We start from the raw sequence: 19,238 nt of genomic DNA on the forward strand, positions 1-19,238 counted from the left end.
TCATAGCTTTCTATTTTAACTACAAGTTCAGCATTTTTCGACTTATTCGGTAATAACTTTACAAATTTGTTTACTAGAGATGCAAGAGGTATGACACCATTTATGTCTGCTGTTAGTGGCAGAGCATACCCTGCTGCAATTACCATTCTGGAAACTGCACAGAAAATTGCCAAAGGTAAATGAGTTTCAAATATGTTTTATGCATACCGAGCTGTTTCCTTTTTTTAATTTTGGTTTTGGCGTACATACAAAGACAGTAATTGAATGCATAACTAACATACATTCTTTTATGTAAAATTTCATATGTTTGAGTAAATGCTGGTGTTCAAAATTTACCCCTCCCAAAATATGGTGCCTGTGTCATGGATAATTTGCTATTTGAGAACATGTACTAATATGTGTATTAATAGAGCAAAGAAGTAGTATTAACAAAACTCCATTGCTACTAACAAGGCCTTTCATTGCTTTATAAACACTAATGAATTAAGATAGCATTCTAAAGTGCTAAATGATTAAGCTTCACAGTACTCCTGTAATATAAAGGAATCACTTGATCCATTACTTAAGTTTATTCTTTCTGGTTTGGAATACAATATCTGATACAACTGTACACATATCTAGGTCCCATTACTGCAAAGACTTAGGGATCTGCTTAACTTCCTATCATAGTTATCTGCAGGTGTTCTTTGTAGGGAAGACCTATAGTGTGTTGGGGAAGAAGTCTTCTAAATATTATTGGGAGCATTTTATCATTCATATTTCTAATTTTTTTAAAATGGATTTTACCATGAAAAACTTTGTTTTAAAAGACTTATACTTGAATTTTTCTAGCTGAGACAACTTCTAGTGAAAAAGAGGAAGATGTGTTCATGGGAATGGTTTGCCCATCTGGCACAAACCCAGATGATTCTCCTTTATATGTTTTGTGTTGTAATGATACATGCAGCTTTACGTGGACTGGAGCAGAGCACATTAATCAGGTAAGTTAAAGACTTTTTAATAAGTTAAATGGGAATGTGTTTCAACTATACATTGTCTGTACTTTAGAGTTAGTGTTACTGAACACCACTGTCCCTATTCTTGTATAGATGCTACTCTGAAATTCATCTATTAATTCATTTTAACAGTTTGGAGTTGTGCTGTAGTCGTCTTTATCTAGTTCCAATTCTCAAAATGGAAAACATAAAGCGGTAGCTGTTTTGTTGCTAGTAGAGTTCGAGGGCTGTTTCCCTGAACAGCTTGGATATAGATTTGTAGGTGAGCAGAGCATTCTATAGTCTGAAGGATTAACTAGCAGAAATGTTTCACAGTAGTTCTATTGTGTGTTAAAGGAATATTTTAAAAAGCAAGGTTTTAGAGGCATTGCAGTCTTTGATTAACCAACAAAAATGCACCTACTCAGCAACTTTTAAAGTCCATTTTTACCCTGGGGCCACTACAGCCACCTTTTAAGCCTTAATGCAGCTCTAAAAATGGAGGTTGTCTTCCTTTCAGCTTACTTTTATTCCCCCAGAACTGTCCTGTTGCTCAGTCTTGCCTTAGTTTGACATTCAGTTTTAATAGCTTCACTTTTACTGAAAGAATACCAAAGAAAAGCAATGTACAGTAAAAGCTGTTTTATTTGGCACTTCACCAACCAGAAAGCTCTATAAACTGGCATTTCTGATCTTCATTGACATTCCGGTTTATAGTCTGGCGGTGGTATGGAGCGTGGGCTTTGGGAGGGAGTTTGGTGAGGGAGGGGACTTGGGGCAGCAGGTTGGAGCACCGGAGCGAGTGCTGGGTCCCGGATCTGGGGGGCGCTCACCTCAGACAGCTCCTCACAAGTAGCGACCTGTCCTGGCTGCTCCTAGGTGGAGGCGCTGTAGGAGGCTCTGTGTGCTGCCCCTGCCCCAAGCACTAGCTCCACAGCTCCCATTCGCCGGGAACCGTGGCCAGTGGGAGCTGCGGGGGCGGCACCAGTGAGCAGAGGCAGTGCTTGGAGCTACCTGTCCGCCTTTGCCTAGAAGCCGCCAGGATAGGTCGCCGTTTGCAGGGAGCCACCCAAGGTGAGCCTCTGCGCCGCACCCCCGCGACGCGCCCCCATGCTCCAACCCACTTCCCCGTGCCCCCTCCTGCACCCAAACTCCCTCCCTCTTACTTAACCAGCATTTTTCACTTACTGGCACCCCCCCCCCATCCCCTCAACATGCCATTTAAAATAGCTTTTACTTTTTTTTACACTGTAATATACTTTATCCTGTATTATTGTAGAAGATGGAGGTGGACCGGATGAACTTTTGAGGTCTCTTCCAGCCCTACATTTTTGATATTGAAGTGAATATTGATACTAGATATCCATCGTGAGGTGGAAATTATGCATATAACTTTAAGTTTATAAAATGGTGATTTTTTTCATTCTAGGATATTTTTGAATGCCGAACATGTGGCTTACTGGAATCTCTTTGTTGTTGCACAGAATGTGCAAGGGTTTGTCACAAAGGTCATGATTGCAAGTAAGTACACACTGAGTTCACTATTTTACAGTCAAACTGATGTCTTAATTGGTTCCATTCACTAACTGCTTTCTCTTCTGATTAGTTGTTTCAAATTCATTAGTTTATGCTACAAAATACTTGCACATTAATAAACTATTAAAAATTAACTTAATATGAACCAGTCTATATCCATACTCTTTTTTTATATCCATAAATGTTTAGTCCTTCTGCTATTTGACTGGAGGCAGTGGCATACAGAGTAAATGGTTAGCATATTCAACCACAACCTCCGAAGTTTGCTTATATAGGAATAAAATGTGAACCAAAGCTATGAAGCATCAAAACAAATTTAATGTATGTTCCCCCTAACAAGTAGCCCTGAGCAAGAGAGAAATGAGCTAGAAACCAAATATACATCCAAAATATTTGATTGCTACAAATTTGAAGCTACAGTCTAGGTAACTTCATTAAACCGCTTAAGCCCAGCTTCATTAATATCAAACATATATAAACTAACAAGTTATCAGCTTGTACCCACAAAGATGTGCTTCTCATTTTTAAGAATCTTCGATTTTTCTTCAGTAGGAAAAAAGGATTTTTTGATTTTTGATTTTTTGAAAAACTTTTTGATGCTTTGGAGATCCCTTTTATTTTTTAAAAAAAAAGTAATCCGAAATGTGAAAAGCTGTGTAGTGAAACTGTCCTGCTAAATCAGTAGTAGAGCAGAACACCAATAAACTAAAGTTGAGTTATTTAGGAATTGTAATTTTTTCTCTAAAATGAGTGTTTACTGTTTCAAAAAGTTTGTAGAAGAAAATGAAATGCTTTTAAAAAAACAAAAACCCAAAAGCCCTCTTCAGTAAATATTTTAAAAATGAATTTCTGAACAGTGATGTTAAAGATTTTTATTTGTTTCAGGCTCAAGCGAACATCCCCAACAGCCTACTGTGATTGCTGGGAAAAATGCAAGTGTAAAACACTAATTGCAGGTCAGAAGTCTGCTCGTCTTGATCTACTTTACAGACTGCTTACCACTACAAATCTGGTCACAATGCCAAATAGCAGGTAAATTTGTATTTGTAGTGACTTGGGGGTAAGGGAGTAGAAGGAATAAAATATGTGACAAGTTTGTTTTTAAATATCTTTCTTACTAATGTATTCTGCATTACAGGGGGGAACATCTTCTATTATTTTTAGTACAGACAGTTGCCAGGCAAACTGTAGAACACTGCCAGTACAGACCACCTAGAATTAGGGAAGATCGTAATCGTAAAACTGCAAATCCTGAAGGTGAGCCTTTTTTCAATGAAAAGAAAAATATGTAGGTCTCTGCATTTCACTACCTTACTTACATACCACTCTTGCCTTGTTTTCTCTTTAGATTCTGATATGCCTGATCACGATTTAGAACCTCCACGATTTGCTCAGCTTGCTTTGGAACGTGTTTTACAAGACTGGAATGCGTTGAAATCTATGATCATGTTTGGCTCCCAGGAGAATAAAGACCCGTGTGTATTTGCAAATATTGTTTCAATTTTTTTTAAACTGTTGTTTTTGAGATCTGTCAACTTATATAATTTTTTTTCATTTTGCTTTGTTTTTTCCAAGTCTTAGTGCAAGCAGTAGAATAGGTCATCTTTTGCCTGAAGAACAAGTTTACCTTAATCAGCAAAGTGGTACAATTCGGTTGGACTGTTTTACACATTGCCTTATTGTCAAGTGCACAGCAGACATTTTGGTAAGCACTTCTAGCCATGTTTTAAATTAATTTTGTACATCATGCAATATCCATTAGATATTGATACGTTTAACAGTTCGGTTTTTAATTCAATTTCAAATATAAGGGTGTGGGGTTTTCCACCCAATTCTGCTCTTGCGTGATCTACTGATATGCCTTTTTTTACATTAAGGGAACAAGCACATTTTTAGATACCAGTTTTCTGTGAATCTTTAATTTAGACACTTGAAACAAAATGCGTTAAGCATTTCTAACCACATAAATAATGTATTATAATGTTGTTTCCATAGCTTTTAGATACTTTGTTGGGTACCCTTGTAAAGGAACTACAAAATAAATACACTCCAGGGCGTAGAGAAGAAGCTATTGCCGTTACAATGAGATTTCTGCGTTCTGTGGCAAGAGTTTTTGTTATTCTTAGTGTGGAAATGGCTTCATCCAAAAAGAAAAAGTAAGGATTGTGTTTTACTTATTACATAAATAGATGTGTATGAACTGGTGTTTAGTCATTAGTAAGGAAAATACTAAAATGGTCCTGTGGGGATAGGTGATCCACAAGGCTTCTGAAACTAGCCTTTTACCTCTGGAGATCTGGATTCATATGATATTTAAGTTCCATATAAAAAGGAATGGTTTGACTCTTATTTTAGTCTCTATTTTCCCATAGCATAATTAGAGAGAGAAAGTGGGTGAGGTAATATCTTTTATTGGACCAACTTCTCTTTCAAGCTTTCATGCTACACAGACGTGAACAAGAGCTCTGTGTAGCTCAAAAGCTAGATATTACCTCACCCACTTTGTCTCTCTCTAATATCCTGGGACCAACACAGCTACAACATGCATAACATAGTCACATAGTTCAGCACAATTGGCAGTTTCTTGTAGTGTCTTCAGACTTATGATGTCAGGTGTCACAGGTCAAAGATGAGGGATGTTGGTGGAACTGCGAAGTTTACATCACACATGACTCTACACAGTACTGCATTGGACCTGAGCTTTTATAAATCGTGTGCTGACCTTACTCTAGTTAAGATAGAAAAGGAACCTTAAATTTTAATGTTGAATGGGTTCTGTTTTTTATACAAAATGTACTGCCTTGACCAACTTTGTTCTGTTAACAGTGTACACTTACATGTGCTCCCTCATTTTTGAGGTATTAATAAGAAGTAGACAAACTAGAATTAGTTGAGAATTTTTCAATAAATGCTGATAAAAGTTAAAGCAAACTTTTTGTTGTGGGAGGGAAGGAGGGAGGGAGGTAGGCTCACCCACCCCAGAATATTCATTGGTTGGCTGCTCATCTGGGATGAGACTTAGTTTCAAGTACCTGCTCTAATGGAAATGTCTACAAAGTGGAACTATTCCAACAGAAAAAACTGAGACCCCACACCTCAGAATAGCTATTGGCAGATGGTTAGGATGCTGACTTGGGATGTAGGAGACTGGCAGAGCAGGGATTTGAACCTGGGCATCTCTCATCCCATGTTAATGCCCTAATCCCCATGTTGTTCTGTTCTGGGAGAGGGGTGAGAGTCTGTTGTTTTTGTTTTTGGTGTTTGTTTTTGTACTGCTGCAGAACAGGAAAAGTTAGGAAATCTCTGAAAACTTTGCAGGATGGGAAGGCGGTTTCCCCAATAGCTCTAATTCTAACCCTTTTTTGACCAACATCATCAATTATTGCAATTTCTGTATCTTCACTTGCTTCACTTGTAGTGTAACTGAGTGTTTTGCTTTTTGTTTTGAGAATGCATTACACACATATTGCCTCATATTCTGTCATTGGTTAATAATTTTTACCCATATATAGCATATAAACACTTTTTTCAAAAGGTGACCTATTTGATTCTTCTTTCCATCATTTCTTTTCTAGCAACTTTATTCCACAACCAATTGGAAAATGTAAACGTGTATTCCAAGCACTGTTACCCTATGCTGTGGAGGAGTTGTGTAATGTAGCAGAATCCCTAATTATTCCAGTCAGGATGGGTATTGCGCGTCCTACTGCACCATTTACTCTTGCTAGCACTAGTATAGATGCCATGCAAGGCAGTGAAGAACTATTCTCTGTGGAGCCTCTACCACCAAGACCATCATCTGATCAATCTAGCAGGTAAAGTTAACTACTTATTCTAGTCATCTCTTTATGTGCTTGCTAAAATATGGTTTTGGAATGTTCTTTAAAGAATCATTTTATATATTTAGTAGCAGAATGTAGAGGCTCCATATTACAAGTAAAATGTTTCCAGAATACTTGACCACGAGTATATAAATCACAAAAAATTGTGTGGCAGCATCCTCTGGAACACTGTAAAAGAATAAATGGCCTGTGTACTTTGCATCTGGACCTGTAAGTGTGTGGATACAGGATGCTTTTTACAATGCATGGGAGGCAGGAAAAACCATAATCAGTTGTTCTGAGGGTAATCTGGCATTGTTTGGCTGAGTCCAGAGAAATGGAGACCCCCAGTGAGCATGAGAGAAAATCTCTGACCGTATTGTGAACACAGAGAGATGAAGACAGTCTGATTCCAGCCCAAGTGCAGTAAGGGGTAATGATATTGAAGCTCAATCACAGGGAGACGCACTAGATCAAGTAACTTTAGACAGAAGATAAGCAGAAAAAATGCTGGTGTCCAGCAGTACTGGAGAAGTGCTAATGGCTGGGTAAGAGCAGCACTTTGCCAGTGCCCCATGGTACTTTCCTTTCTTGACTGACTAGTGCTGTCATCCCCACTCACGTACATGAACACACTGATTAATTCCTGCTCTTTGGGTATGTTTGCAGAAAGGTGAACATGTGCTGAGTAAGTGACAATCTAACTGTTCATTTTAGTCTAATTTGAAAGTGTTTTTTTAATCTGGAAGAAAGGAAAGGAAAAGGCTAGTCCTCCTAATTTGATAGTAAATCTGAGGAAGTCCTTTCGTTCTTCCACTAGTTTTTTAGATTAGCTCTGTTGTGAGAAGGGAAGTGAATGACTACTACTTTGTTAAAAATATTTATACTGTAATTTTTTCTGTTGCCAAAGTTTACTTATGTTTCTATTTTGTTGTAGTTCCAGTCAGTCTCAGTCCTCCTACATTATAAGGAATCCTCAGCAGAGACGGATCAGCCAGTCACAGCCAGTTCGTGGTAGAGATGAAGAGCAAGATGATATTGTATCAGCAGACGTGGAAGAGGTTATTTTCTTAATTTTTCTCAATCTGGAACATAATGTGCATTTTGCTGTTTAAATATCAGTGCATAACCAATGGCACTCACCTCTGAGCTAGAAAGTCATGAATTCAGTACTTGAGCATATACATGGTATAGAGACTGCAGTGGCCTCCAGGAATACTGCAAGTAAGGTCTGCTGTACACTGGAAAAAAGTGTGGTAAAGGTCTGCGTTACAAGATAGTAGTGCCTGACATGATTAAAACATGGTTCTGTCTTGCTACAGAAATGAGGTTAGACTGAACGGTGTTGTAGACATGTTCTTAAATGTTTGAATTTTGCAAAACTAGAACATGATTTCAGAACACTGTTAAAGTAACTCAGTCCTTTACATGCTGCATGTTTCAAGTGTGTTGGATGATATTTTGTTGCAACAATCTGTTAACGTATGTAGATTTCAGAGCATAGGTCCACCAAGAGATATTGTCCTTTGGATAAGATCCTTTGTAGTTTTCTAGGTGGATGATTTTAAAAAACAAAAAACCTACAAACTCAGAAAGGATTAGTTAATCCTGGTGTTTGTGGCCAACATTTCCCTTTCAGTATTAGATTCTGATGACCAAGGCAACTTTTATTTTTGGATGTCTTGTCTGTTCCATAACATTTCATTTGTGAATTGTCAAATGAGCTGCCACACAAACCAGTGCAAATAAATGCCTTCCTCCTCCTCACCTCTACCATAATTGTATGCTCATTTTATACTAGTATTGCTGCAGGAAACAGAATTGTCACTTTGCAGTATGATTCACAGAACAAAATTCAGGAAAAAGCAGACAGTTTGTACTTGAATAGAGCTAAGATAAATATACATGTTGCAGCATAAAAATAAAAAGCATTTTCCAGGTTGAAGTGGTTGAGGGAGTAGCTGGAGAAGAAGACCACCATGATGAACAAGAAGAACATGGAGAAGAAAATGCTGAAGCAGAAGGACAACATGATGAGCATGATGAAGATGGTATTCACTTTTCATTCATAATGCAAAAGGAGCATCTTTCCCTTCCTCTTCCTCCCTCTCCCACCCCTTTTAAAAGACAAGATTCTGGACAAACTAGTTAACAATAGTACAGTTAGCAATAATACAGCATAAAGAAAGTAATAAATTAAAATTTGAATACATCAGAGCCAGGAAGCCTGTGAAAGAATAGATGAGTTTGCTGAACTACCAAGGAATAAAGGGAGCAATTAAGGAGGCTAAGGTATTGCAAAGAAGCTAACGGCTTCTTAGCAATGGTCTTCACCACAGAGAATTTTGAGGCAATACAGACTTCATAGTTTCACTTTTCAGCTAATAAATGGGACACTAACAGATTGAGGTTTCAAAGTGATGGAACAAATTGACAGTTAAAGACTAACAAATTGCTCTAGGCCCTGATGATGATGATCCAAGAGTTCTGAAGGAACTTAGGGTCAATTTACAGCAGTGTCTATACCGTGCTATGTTGACTGGAGATGCTCTCCCGCCAACTTACATTCCGGCTCTTAGGGAGGTGGAGTACTGATGTCGATGGGAGAGCGCTCTGCCATCGACTTAGCTTATCTTCACCAAACCTGCTAAATCGACACCACTGCATAGATCGCAGCATAGCCAATTTAGCAGGAAGCATAGACAAGCCTTATTAAACAGCAAAAACAATTCTTTTTAGCTTATCAGCAAAATAGTAGGAAAAAAAGAACTGATGTGTATAATTTATTTGAAATTTCAAAAAGCATTTGAACAAAGTCCCTCACAAGAGTTACGGACTAGAAACTGGCATAGATTAAAAAATGAGTCGAAATAGTCCAGTATTAAATATGAGAAAAGATTAGGTGGGGTGCCCCAAGGATTCATAAAAGGACTGGTTTTTATTCAGTACAATTATTAATGATGTAATAAGTGGAGTGAATAGGGAGAAGGCAAACATTTTAGATGAGTTATTTAGATTAGTCAAGACTAGAGAAAATAGGACGACTGGGGAAACATCATAAAGAGAGGCAAATGGATAGCATGATGTCAAACAAAATACAGTATTGCCAAATGCTAAGTAATACAGGTTGGAAAGAATAATTTGAACTGCTAACATTTATATACGTTTATATCAGATAGGAAAAATAATACGGATATAAACCTTTTATGTTTGAGGTCTTAAGACAACCACAAACTGCGTTAGGTTAGGAAAGATTTCTTCCTAATTGTCTATTATGGGAACTGTTGCACTTTTGTCTGAATTGTCTGGTACCAGCCATTGTCAGAGACACTATGCCAGCCTATATGGATCAAAGGTCTGATGAAATATGGCATTTTCTATGTTTCTAAAGGATTGCCCTGGCTTTTCCTTTTGAACCATTTTATTTGCAGGTAGTCCTGATTATCCAGATTTGGGTTTGTCCAAAATGTTTTTTATCAAACTCTGATTACCTGAAGGCTTCAGCTGCTTCCAAGATACTCAGTTTATATGTACATTTTATTTCTTGAAACAGAACATGATCCTGTAATTAAAGACTATGTAGTACATATGCACAGAGAGCAGAATTAATAAGGCTGGAAGTGCCACTTTAAATGTAGAATCTTGTGGCTTGAGTTCTTAATTCTCAAAACTTAGAAGAAATAAAAGTGTAGAAGTGAGATGGCTTTAAGATGCTTAGTGCTCAGTTATAAGCATGAGGTGTTGTAAATATACAGGACTACACAAATTCCTTTGATATTAAATTATTTTTCTGTAAGCATTAGATGTTAATATTGTATTTTTTCATTTTTGCAGGCAGTGACATGGAGTTGGATCTACTAGCAGCGGCTGAAACAGAAAGTGACAGTGAGAGTAACCACAGCAACCAGGATAATGCTAGTGGGCGTAGAAGTGTTGTCACTGCAGCTACTGCGGGATCAGAAGCAGGTACACCATTTCATCCCCTCTTGCATCGGTCTTCATTTAAACTTGGAAGCCAGGATTTAGGCATATGTGATGAAGGAAAGTATCTAACTGATTAAATACAAAATCTTTGAAGGGTCACATGCTGCCTAGTGCCAAAGGCAGTAAAGGGCAGGGGAAATGTGGGGAAATAGTTAGTTCTACCCCCAATTTGTAGGGGAGACCCTTAGCACTTAAATTAGACTTTTCCTCCTGTAATCTTCTCTCTGAAGCTTCCTTCTCCTCTGTTTTTCTCACATAATGTCTCGTGTTTGTCTGCAGTGAGACAGCAGTGTGCAGCCCTCTTAAGAGAAATGGGCTCTTGTAGTAGGGCTTTCTGCCTATGTTCTGTTGCCGTGCAGCTGTTAGCATCAGTGTGAAAATACCTGGGAGTGTTGTAAAAGTCAGCTTTAAATGTTTTAATGTTTCTTTTCCCTATGTAACTTGAACACTACTTAAGTATTTTTGAGAGCAACTGTTCTGCCTTCTTGTTTGGGAGCTGGATCCTTCTAAATCTGAGTTGAAGTCATCTGAAGGTCAAACTCGTACATTGACTTTCTGCTCTATTACCTCTGTCGTGAAAAGAACTGTGGTTTTAATTAAAATGTTCCTTAATCATTTAACTGTCTTTCAGAACATAAGTAAAACTAATTTGATTGCCTTTCCATAAAACTGTTGTGGAAAGTTAGCAATAGTATTTTAAGGACAATTTGTTAGAATGCATTTCTGGATGTTCTGTAAGCATGGTACTTGAATGTTACAAGTGTAGTTCTTTTTCAGGAAGAAGTTTTCAAACACTTACTGTATATGTACAATAGTTTGACTGTGCATCACTGCTTATAAGTAAATTACAATAAACACTGTTTTCCTACATAGGTGCTAGCAGTGTTCCAGCATTTTTTTCTGAGGATGATTCTCAATCAAATGACTCCAGTGATTCAGACAGCAGCAGTAGCCAGAGCGATGACATAGAGCAGGAGACCTTCATGCTTGATGAGCCCCTAGAGCGAACCACAAACAGCTCTCATGCCAATGGTGCTGCCCAAGCTCCCCGTTCAATGCAGTGGGCTGTACGCAACACCCAGAATCAGAGAACAACTAGCACGGCTCCATCAAGTACATCTGCCCCAGCAGGCAAGTCTCAGCAAAGGGAATGCACGTACATCATTTATAAATGGTTTTGGTTTTGCCGTTTTTAATAAGGCTTGTCCATGCTTCCTGCTAAATTGACAGTGCTGCAATCTATGCATTGGTGTCGATTTAACAGGTTTGGCGAAGACAAGCTAAGTCGATGGCAGAGCGCTCTCCCAATGACGCCTGTACTCCACCTCCCCGAAAGGCAGAATGTAAGTTGGCGGGAGAGCTTCTCCAGTCAACATAGTGTGGTATAGACACTGCTGTAAGTTGACCCTAAGTTATGTGGACTTCAGTTACGTAACTTACATAACTGAAGTAGCGTGACATAGGTCAGCTTCAGCATTAGTGTAGACTAGCCCATAGGATTAAGTGTTAAGTATGTTTTTTTTAAACCACATACTATCTTTTTGGTGTAGCTTAAGAGGAACATGTGCAGTCTTAAAGTGCTTTGCCTGTTTAAGCTTTAGTTAAGAAATTAGTAAAATACAGTATTTATTCCTGCTCCAAGAAGATATTAGTATTAAGTTTTATTACTTAGAGCTGCAGGGCCAGTACAGGTACATTATTCATGTTTAATCACTTACAAGTTTAGTTTATTTTAATAACTTTTTCTGTTGTCAAACACAAGAACTAGTAAAGGATATATAAAATTATTAATGGTGTCATACTTTCTCTTATCTTCAGCAAGTTCCGCAGGTTTGATTTATATTGATCCATCAAACTTACGTCGAAGTGGCACCATCAGCACAAGTGCTGCAGCAGCAGCGGCAGCTTTAGAAGCTAGCAATGCAAGCAGCTATTTAACATCTGCAAGCAGCTTAGCGAGGGCATACAGTATTGTGATCCGACAGATATCTGATTTGATGGGTTTGATTCCCAAATACAATCATCTGGTATACTCCCAGATCCCCGCTGCAGTGAAACTGACTTATCAGGATGCAGTAAACTTGCAGGTATGGTGCAACTAGAACATTCTAGACATTAATGCTGGTTTCAGTGCTAACATTTTTTAAAAATAAAATACTTGTATTTGCATTCCAGTTAATTGCTGTAGAACTTTAAATATTTTTAACACGTTGAATTATCCATATTTCACACAGAGTAATCTAATCTCTCTGTAAAACCATTTAGTGTAAAATTTTCAGATCTTAGAGTTGAAATTGTGCCCACAAACTTTGCATTATTGCTTCTTGGCATTTTTGTAGCTCCTTCTGTCTGTTTGAATGCTTTGAAATAATGTATTATGGCTTGCAGAACTCATCTCTGGGCATAGTACATAATTTGTGTACACCAGCACAGTAGTTCCCCTCCCCTGGCCCCAAACAAAACACCTTGCAGTAAAATCATTCTCAACAAACTTAATCAACCTATGCAGGAACAAACCCACGATAAACATGTATGTAGAAACAAGAGGTTTTTTCCACTCCCCTCTTCAAGGAGAACACTCCAGGTCACCAACTCAAGAGTCAATAGCAGCATTATGTTCCCAGTTCCTTTAGTCTCTGCACTGGGGCCCCACTCTCCAGGCGAGTCTCCTGACTCTTGCCTCGGCCCCCAAGTCAGGTGTGTCCTGTAAGAGAGCTCCCCACAGTGTTCCATTCCCCAGGCCTCCCTGCTTGTGAGTCCTGCCCCTGTTCAGGGAACATCTCTTCAGGACCAACCGCTTATCCTCCCTCAGGCATTCACTTAGGTCTTCACTCTGAGAGATCCATTCAGTGTTCTACTCCTCAGGTCTCCCTGATGTTGCAGGTTTAATTTAGGCCCTGGAGTGCTGCACATCAGTTTTTGGTGGTACTCATAGAAGAAGTGAGCTATAAGGAAGAATTTGAAAGGGTAGAAGGATGACAGCTGTCACGTGGGGAGAAAGGGAGCTCAAAATCTAAGAAGCACCATGGAAGAAGACTTAAAGAATGTTTGGAAAATAGACATGGGGCTTTCAGGAGGAAGGCTTGAGGAACATAGGTAGTGGGAATAGGGAGCAGTAATTTGGAGATGAAGATGAGGAACTTGAACTTGATACAGAAGGTGAGAGGAAGTCACATAGAGGAGTGACACTGTATAAGGAGCTGGAGAGTAAGATGACTTTTAGCTATGCTATTTTCTTTAGGCCACAGTGCAGTGTGGTGGGATTTGGGGACTACCGAGATGAGTGCTTCAGAAATTGAGGCAAAAGATGCTCAGGGTGTGGAAAGGAGTTTCTGTAGTGGGACATGAGAGGAGAAAGCTGACTGTCTTAGTTGTGGAGGAGAAACAATGCTTAGCTACTTTGGTGATTTGGTGCCATTTATAAATGGATCGGAAGAAAAGAGAGGACCTGATAATAGCTTGGGGGATGGAGGCCAGAGAGGAATTGAATATTGCACTAATATGATGAAACTCAGTAGGATGGTGAAGTTGTTTACAGTGAACTGAGATGTTGTTTTGGGAAGGTTAGTTTTGAATGTTGAGTTTGAAATGATGGTGGGTCATTCAAGGGATGTAGAAATGACGTAGTCAGGCAGTGAGTATATAGACCAGACTTGAGGAGTTTTTGAGTTGGGCTGTTTGGATACACAAATGGGGTCAAGGGGAGGATCCTATTAGCATAACAGATACAATAACATGTTTGAAGTCTGCCGGGAGGGAGAGATCTTGAAGAAGAGGGGGGCAGTGAGTAAGAGAATGAGACATTAGGTGAGGTGGGGTCAAGGGAAAAGATTGAGGGGTTAGAAAATGGCAGCACAGAGTTGTAGGATAAAGTCAAGGACTCAAGTGCACAGCGGTAAAGTGGAGTTGAAGATGAAGATTGTGGAGTCAATGGAAGAGAGGGAGACTGGAGTGGGAAGATAGTTCTTACAAAGCAACAGAAATATCAGAGTTTGGATGGAACACTGAAAATACGCATCTGGGAGGTGGGTTGTGTGTGATCAGTATCAAATGACACAAGATGAGAATCTCCAAGATGGAGGTCAGAATGTTTGGCAAAGATTACCTTGAGAGATTCCGAGGTGGTGAATAAGGAGGTGTTGCATGGTGGGAACTCCAGGCTTCTTTAGAGTAGTGATGTTTATGGGAAGCAGCTATCAGCAGAGTAGATCTTTCTATTGGCTTTCAGGAATGGGAGTCCTCTTGAGGAGACATGGCAGATGATAGAGAGATTTAAGTATTTACAGTAAATCAAAGTGAATTAAAAATGTCTTGTCAATACCTCATACTTTAATTGCTTTTCTTTCTGTTTTTGCTTGTGATGCTGCTAACTCATTATGTCTCATCTTTGTTCAGAACTATGTAGAGGAAAAGCTTATTCCCACTTGGAATTGGATGGTTAGCATCATGGACTCCACTGAAGCTCAACTGCGTTATGGTTCTGCACTAGCATCTGCTGGTGACCCTGGACATCCAAACCATCCCCTGCATGCTTCTCAGAACTCAACGAGAAGGGAGAGGATGACAGCACGTGAGGAGGCTAGTTTAAGAACACTTGAGGGTAGAAGGTGTGAAATTTCATTTCATGTTTCAATTATATGCATTTATTCATTTTGTAGTTTAACCTCTTTACTCACTGTTAAGTTCCTCACTGTGGGAATCTGGACCTCAAGCATAAATGTGTAACTATTTTTGTAATGTAACAGGAGGCTTTCTTAATTACCATTACTATCTTCAATATGAATATATATTTTGGTAAATGAGATGCTTTCCTTGCTGATAACTAGACTGATTTTTGTCATAACCCTAAAATTCATACTCTTCCTTAAATATAAGAGTCACAAATGTAATCATTTGGGTATTTATACATATTAAACTTAAGGTTGTATGTTTTAATTATTGTACTTCATTTCCCAATACTGGTAGAATTGCAGTATCTTTGAATTACAGGTATTAGAGGATATACATTCATATACTTTATATAACTAATATATGAATTTCTAAGGCACCTTACCACTGTACTATCTAAGCACCATTTATATATCAATTTTTTTCCCTAACAGGCGTGCAACTTTGCTCAGTGCCCGTCAAGGAATGATGTCGGCACGTGGAGACTTTCTAAACTATGCTCTCTCTCTGATGCGTTCTCACAATGATGAGCACTCAGATGTTCTTCCTGTTCTGGATGTCTGCTCACTGAAGCACGTAGCATATGTTTTTCAGGCCCTAATTTATTGGATTAAAGCAATGAACCAACAGACAACACTGGACACTCCTCAGCTGGAACGGAAAAGGTATTTAAGCCAACTCTAGCAAAAACAAATCCTTACTAGAGAGGCAGAAATCTAGTGTGCTGTGAGCTTGAAAATTCAAAAGATTTGTTCTTTTGTGGTAGGTAGCAATGTTTGGCAATCATCGTGCTCACCACTGCACCGTGTCACTGAAGTAAATATACAAAACCTTGAAGCATCTTTAAAGCACCCTTATAAAGCTGGCTTGAAAACTTACCAGCCCACACATGCAGTCTACTCCACATTTTTCTCATGATGATGGTGATGAAAAAATATTTTACTTTCAAAAATAATACCCTGGTCAAATAGAACTTTTTCAAACTGCTTTAATATTCTGCTAGCTTTAATTGTGCTAAGAGATACTGAATAATCTACCTGAACTTTAAGAATGGTTTGTGACATGCGATAGATCCATGTGACACTGACACAATTTGCACAGCAGTTAATTCCATTTGGTGTAGGCACCTAAAACTCCTCAGACATAAGGCACATCAGAGAAGCACAAGATAGTACACGGTATTGATACAAAAAGATTTGTAGGAACTGGAGCAAAAAACCACCAATATAAGCATATGGCTAGTAGGAAATGCTGTAATTAAATTAGAGATCTCTGCCTTCCAGGTGCCTGTGTGGCTTTCTTTAGTGGATGTTAAGTCTCTTTGCTTGACAAAAGAATAGTAAAAAAGAATAGTAATTAGTTAGAAATGTTGGTGTTTGACAATAGTTAAATACTTTCCAAAGGTGTGTGTTCTCTTATTGACCTCTCCCTACTTGGGTCATGTGGCCTCCAGTGTGGAATAAAGAGTTGGCTTTCAAATCTAATAGTGGTTTTTTGTTTTGTTTTGTTTTAAGAAATCTCCCATTTAAAGGTGCAATTCATCATCCTAGAGGGAGTATAAATGACAGCCTTCACCCATCAATTCCCTTACCCTTTTGAGTTTTGTGGCGCTGACGGTTGCTTATGGTTGCCAGATATATGGAGATACAACAAAAATCTCTGTCCTTGTAGTGTACCATTCTGCTCTTAGTTTTCATTATTGCACTTCTTCCAAGTCTCTCATCCAGTACATCTAATGAACTCTCAATTCTTCCTCAAATTTAAAAAAGGGTAGACGCTATAACATTTCACACTTCCCCCATTTTAGCTCCACTTCTTTGGCATACTGCAGACTGAAATTTATTTGGAAAGTTATTGGTAGGATGACTGTCGATTATTTGCCACTGATTGACATACTTTTAAAGTTACATGCCAGAGGAGTACATTTTGAGTACATTTTTAACTGTGTCCTATAGATGCAATTTTTTAGTACTACAATGTCCTAGAGAGAAGATTTATAGAGCTTACCTTTCTCCAAAAGGTATCTGAGCTGTCATAATTCTGACAGTGATATCCACTGTACAACCTTCTGTAACCTAACTCAAGTGATGATTCCTTTTCTCTTTATTCAAAACCATTGAATCTCTCCTCTTTCTCCCAGCTCCCCCCAAGTTGAATTTTTAAACTACAGCTCATTTCAGGTATTAATCAGAAGGAGTGCATCAGTGGAGGGTAGGACAGGGGGTGTTGAAAAGTAGTCAAGAAATACCTTCAAACTTTGTGAGTCAACTCCCAGTGTAACACAGTGGAGGCCAGTTAGGCTGACGTTAGGAGGGTACCTTCTTCTGAGAACTACACGTATGGTAGGCTAGCCACCCTTTTAATTATTCTATCACTTTTATTGCATGATATTAGTGTTTATATTTTCAAAATGATTTCTTGAAGAGGACTAACTGATTATTCTCTTACAGGACTCGGGAGCTCTTGGAACTGGGTCTTGACAATGAAGATTCAGAACATGAAAATGATGATGACACAAATCAAAGTTAGTATGAGAGAAAATTTCTGCCATATACCAAGATGGGACAATCTCTATGCTTTTCCCCCTTTGACTAAATAATGGAGTCCTGCAAATTTGTGGCTATCCGCTTTATATCCATGGATATCTGCGTATATGGATATCCGCAGACCATTTTTGCGGATTGGATGCAGGTACAAATTTTGTATCTGCACAGGGCTCTACTTAATAAAGTTTTAACTACACTTTTTTTTCTGGGTGTGAATTTTGCTACTCCAATATACTATGTAAATGGCGTGAAGGAACATACAAATATTTGGAGTAAAGCTCTTCATTTTTAGTAATGATCCACTTACAGGTATCACTTCACAAAATTTCTTTTCCCTTTCTTTTATCCTTCGTCCTCCATCTTCTCCCTATGTCCGTCTTCTAGGTAGCTCTGTGTGTGTGTGTGTGTGTGTCTTCCTAGTTAATGCCCCCCTCACAGTAGACACAGATTGCAGATTAATTATTTCTACACAGTAATGTTTTTACAGTGGCAACAAAAGTTTGAACTTGATCAGGACTCATGATTCCAAGTTGGTACAAACTGTTGCTAGCACAACTGGGAAAGTATCATTGTTCAAGAGCACAGAATCCATAAACTGAGTGATTGTTTTGATTATTTTCCCAAGTAAATGAGTGTGGGGAGAGAATGTGCAGGCTTGTTGTTCTGCACCCAATTTAAAATACCAGTGCTTCAGATACTGTGTGGTGCCATTTAAATACAAGTTAGATATTGCGTGGTTCAACTGACATGACTCCAGACTGGGGAGATAGGAGATCTGGGATGTATTTCCAGCCCTGCAACTGACTTGTGACCATAAGGAAAGTTGCTTCACTTTTCTCTGCCTATTGTATTCAATTTATAAAAAGATCAGAAAGTCTGATATGCTAAGCTGCTTCATGGTGATCCCAACCTGTGTGTGTGACTTTCAAGTGATGGAATTCAAGAGGCTTTGATGGATGTACTCAAGTGAAAGTCCAAGATGTTTTTCTTGGCTTTTGTTTTTTATAAAAATTTACAATTTTGGGGGTATAATCTACTTCTGTAAATTGAACTCTACTGACATTAGTAGAACTTCTTCACCAAAATTGGAATATGGCCCTCAGCTAGTTTTGGGTTCTGTTTCCAGTGCAGGAGTTGACACATGCACCAAAGAACATTTTGGGGAATGCGGAAGAATGCACTGTTCCTCCAGGGGAAATATGCAGTCTTTATTTTGAGTTTTGGCAAGAGTATAAAGGAGGAATTGTATGTCAGAATTTATTTTAAAGTAATGTGTGTGTCTCACTGATTCATGCCAGCTCATTTGCATACTTCAATTCCATTGGTTGAAACTAGTTAGCAAATGAAACTGCAGGTCAGGACTGAAGTACTTTGACAGAATTGGGGATACCCAGGGGTTCAGGACTGGAAGAGCAGGGGCTGCTTCAGATGAGGAACTATATTAGCTCAGTAGGAGTGAGGCTCAGGATTTGCAATGTAGCTCCTTCACACTATTCCTGGCTCAGGTAAGATCATTTATCTTTGCCCAGTCAAAACAGTTCTAATTCATCTAAACACTGGCAGCACCAAATGGGCACAGTCAAAGGGAGAGGTGACCAAACCAGCCCAGCAGGGTTAGGAGGGAATGAAGGGAGTAACTGGTTAAGTTACCTCTGATGTTACAGTGCTACTGCTCAGACTTTTCTGCCTGCAGCACCAAATGGCACTGT

At 38.8% G+C, this 19,238-nt stretch overlaps 1 protein-coding gene across 27 annotated transcripts in view; it reads left to right on the top strand.

The window, feature by feature from the left end:
• UBR5 (ubiquitin protein ligase E3 component n-recognin 5) overlaps positions 1-19,238 on the top strand; it is a 140,954-nt gene that overhangs the window by 97,301 nt on the left and 24,415 nt on the right. For 23 of the 27 annotated variants that reach the window (XM_043507469.1, XM_038389368.2, XM_038389362.2 and 20 more), the window contains 17 exons: positions 78-175; positions 832-980; positions 2,404-2,495; positions 3,396-3,542; positions 3,649-3,767; positions 3,859-3,985; positions 4,086-4,215; positions 4,506-4,666; positions 6,086-6,325; positions 7,269-7,392; positions 8,271-8,382; positions 10,166-10,297; positions 11,189-11,446; positions 12,134-12,402; positions 14,711-14,922; positions 15,418-15,648; positions 17,434-17,507. In XM_043507469.1, coding sequence (XP_043363404.1) covers positions 78-175; positions 832-980; positions 2,404-2,495; positions 3,396-3,542; positions 3,649-3,767; positions 3,859-3,985; positions 4,086-4,215; positions 4,506-4,666; positions 6,086-6,325; positions 7,269-7,392; positions 8,271-8,382; positions 10,166-10,297; positions 11,189-11,446; positions 12,134-12,402; positions 14,711-14,922; positions 15,418-15,648; positions 17,434-17,507 — 2,675 coding nt within the window. The remainder of the gene's footprint in view (positions 1-77; positions 176-831; positions 981-2,403; positions 2,496-3,395; positions 3,543-3,648; positions 3,768-3,858; positions 3,986-4,085; positions 4,216-4,505; positions 4,667-6,085; positions 6,326-7,268; positions 7,393-8,270; positions 8,383-10,165; positions 10,298-11,188; positions 11,447-12,133; positions 12,403-14,710; positions 14,923-15,417; positions 15,649-17,433; positions 17,508-19,238) is intronic. The other 4 variants (XM_043507471.1, XM_043507482.1, XM_043507476.1 and 1 more) reach the window with 1 other exon arrangement.

Source organism: Dermochelys coriacea, chromosome 2 (genome assembly GCF_009764565.3).
Source record: "Dermochelys coriacea isolate rDerCor1 chromosome 2, rDerCor1.pri.v4, whole genome shotgun sequence".
Classification (NCBI taxonomy): Eukaryota; Metazoa; Chordata; order Testudines; family Dermochelyidae; genus Dermochelys; species Dermochelys coriacea.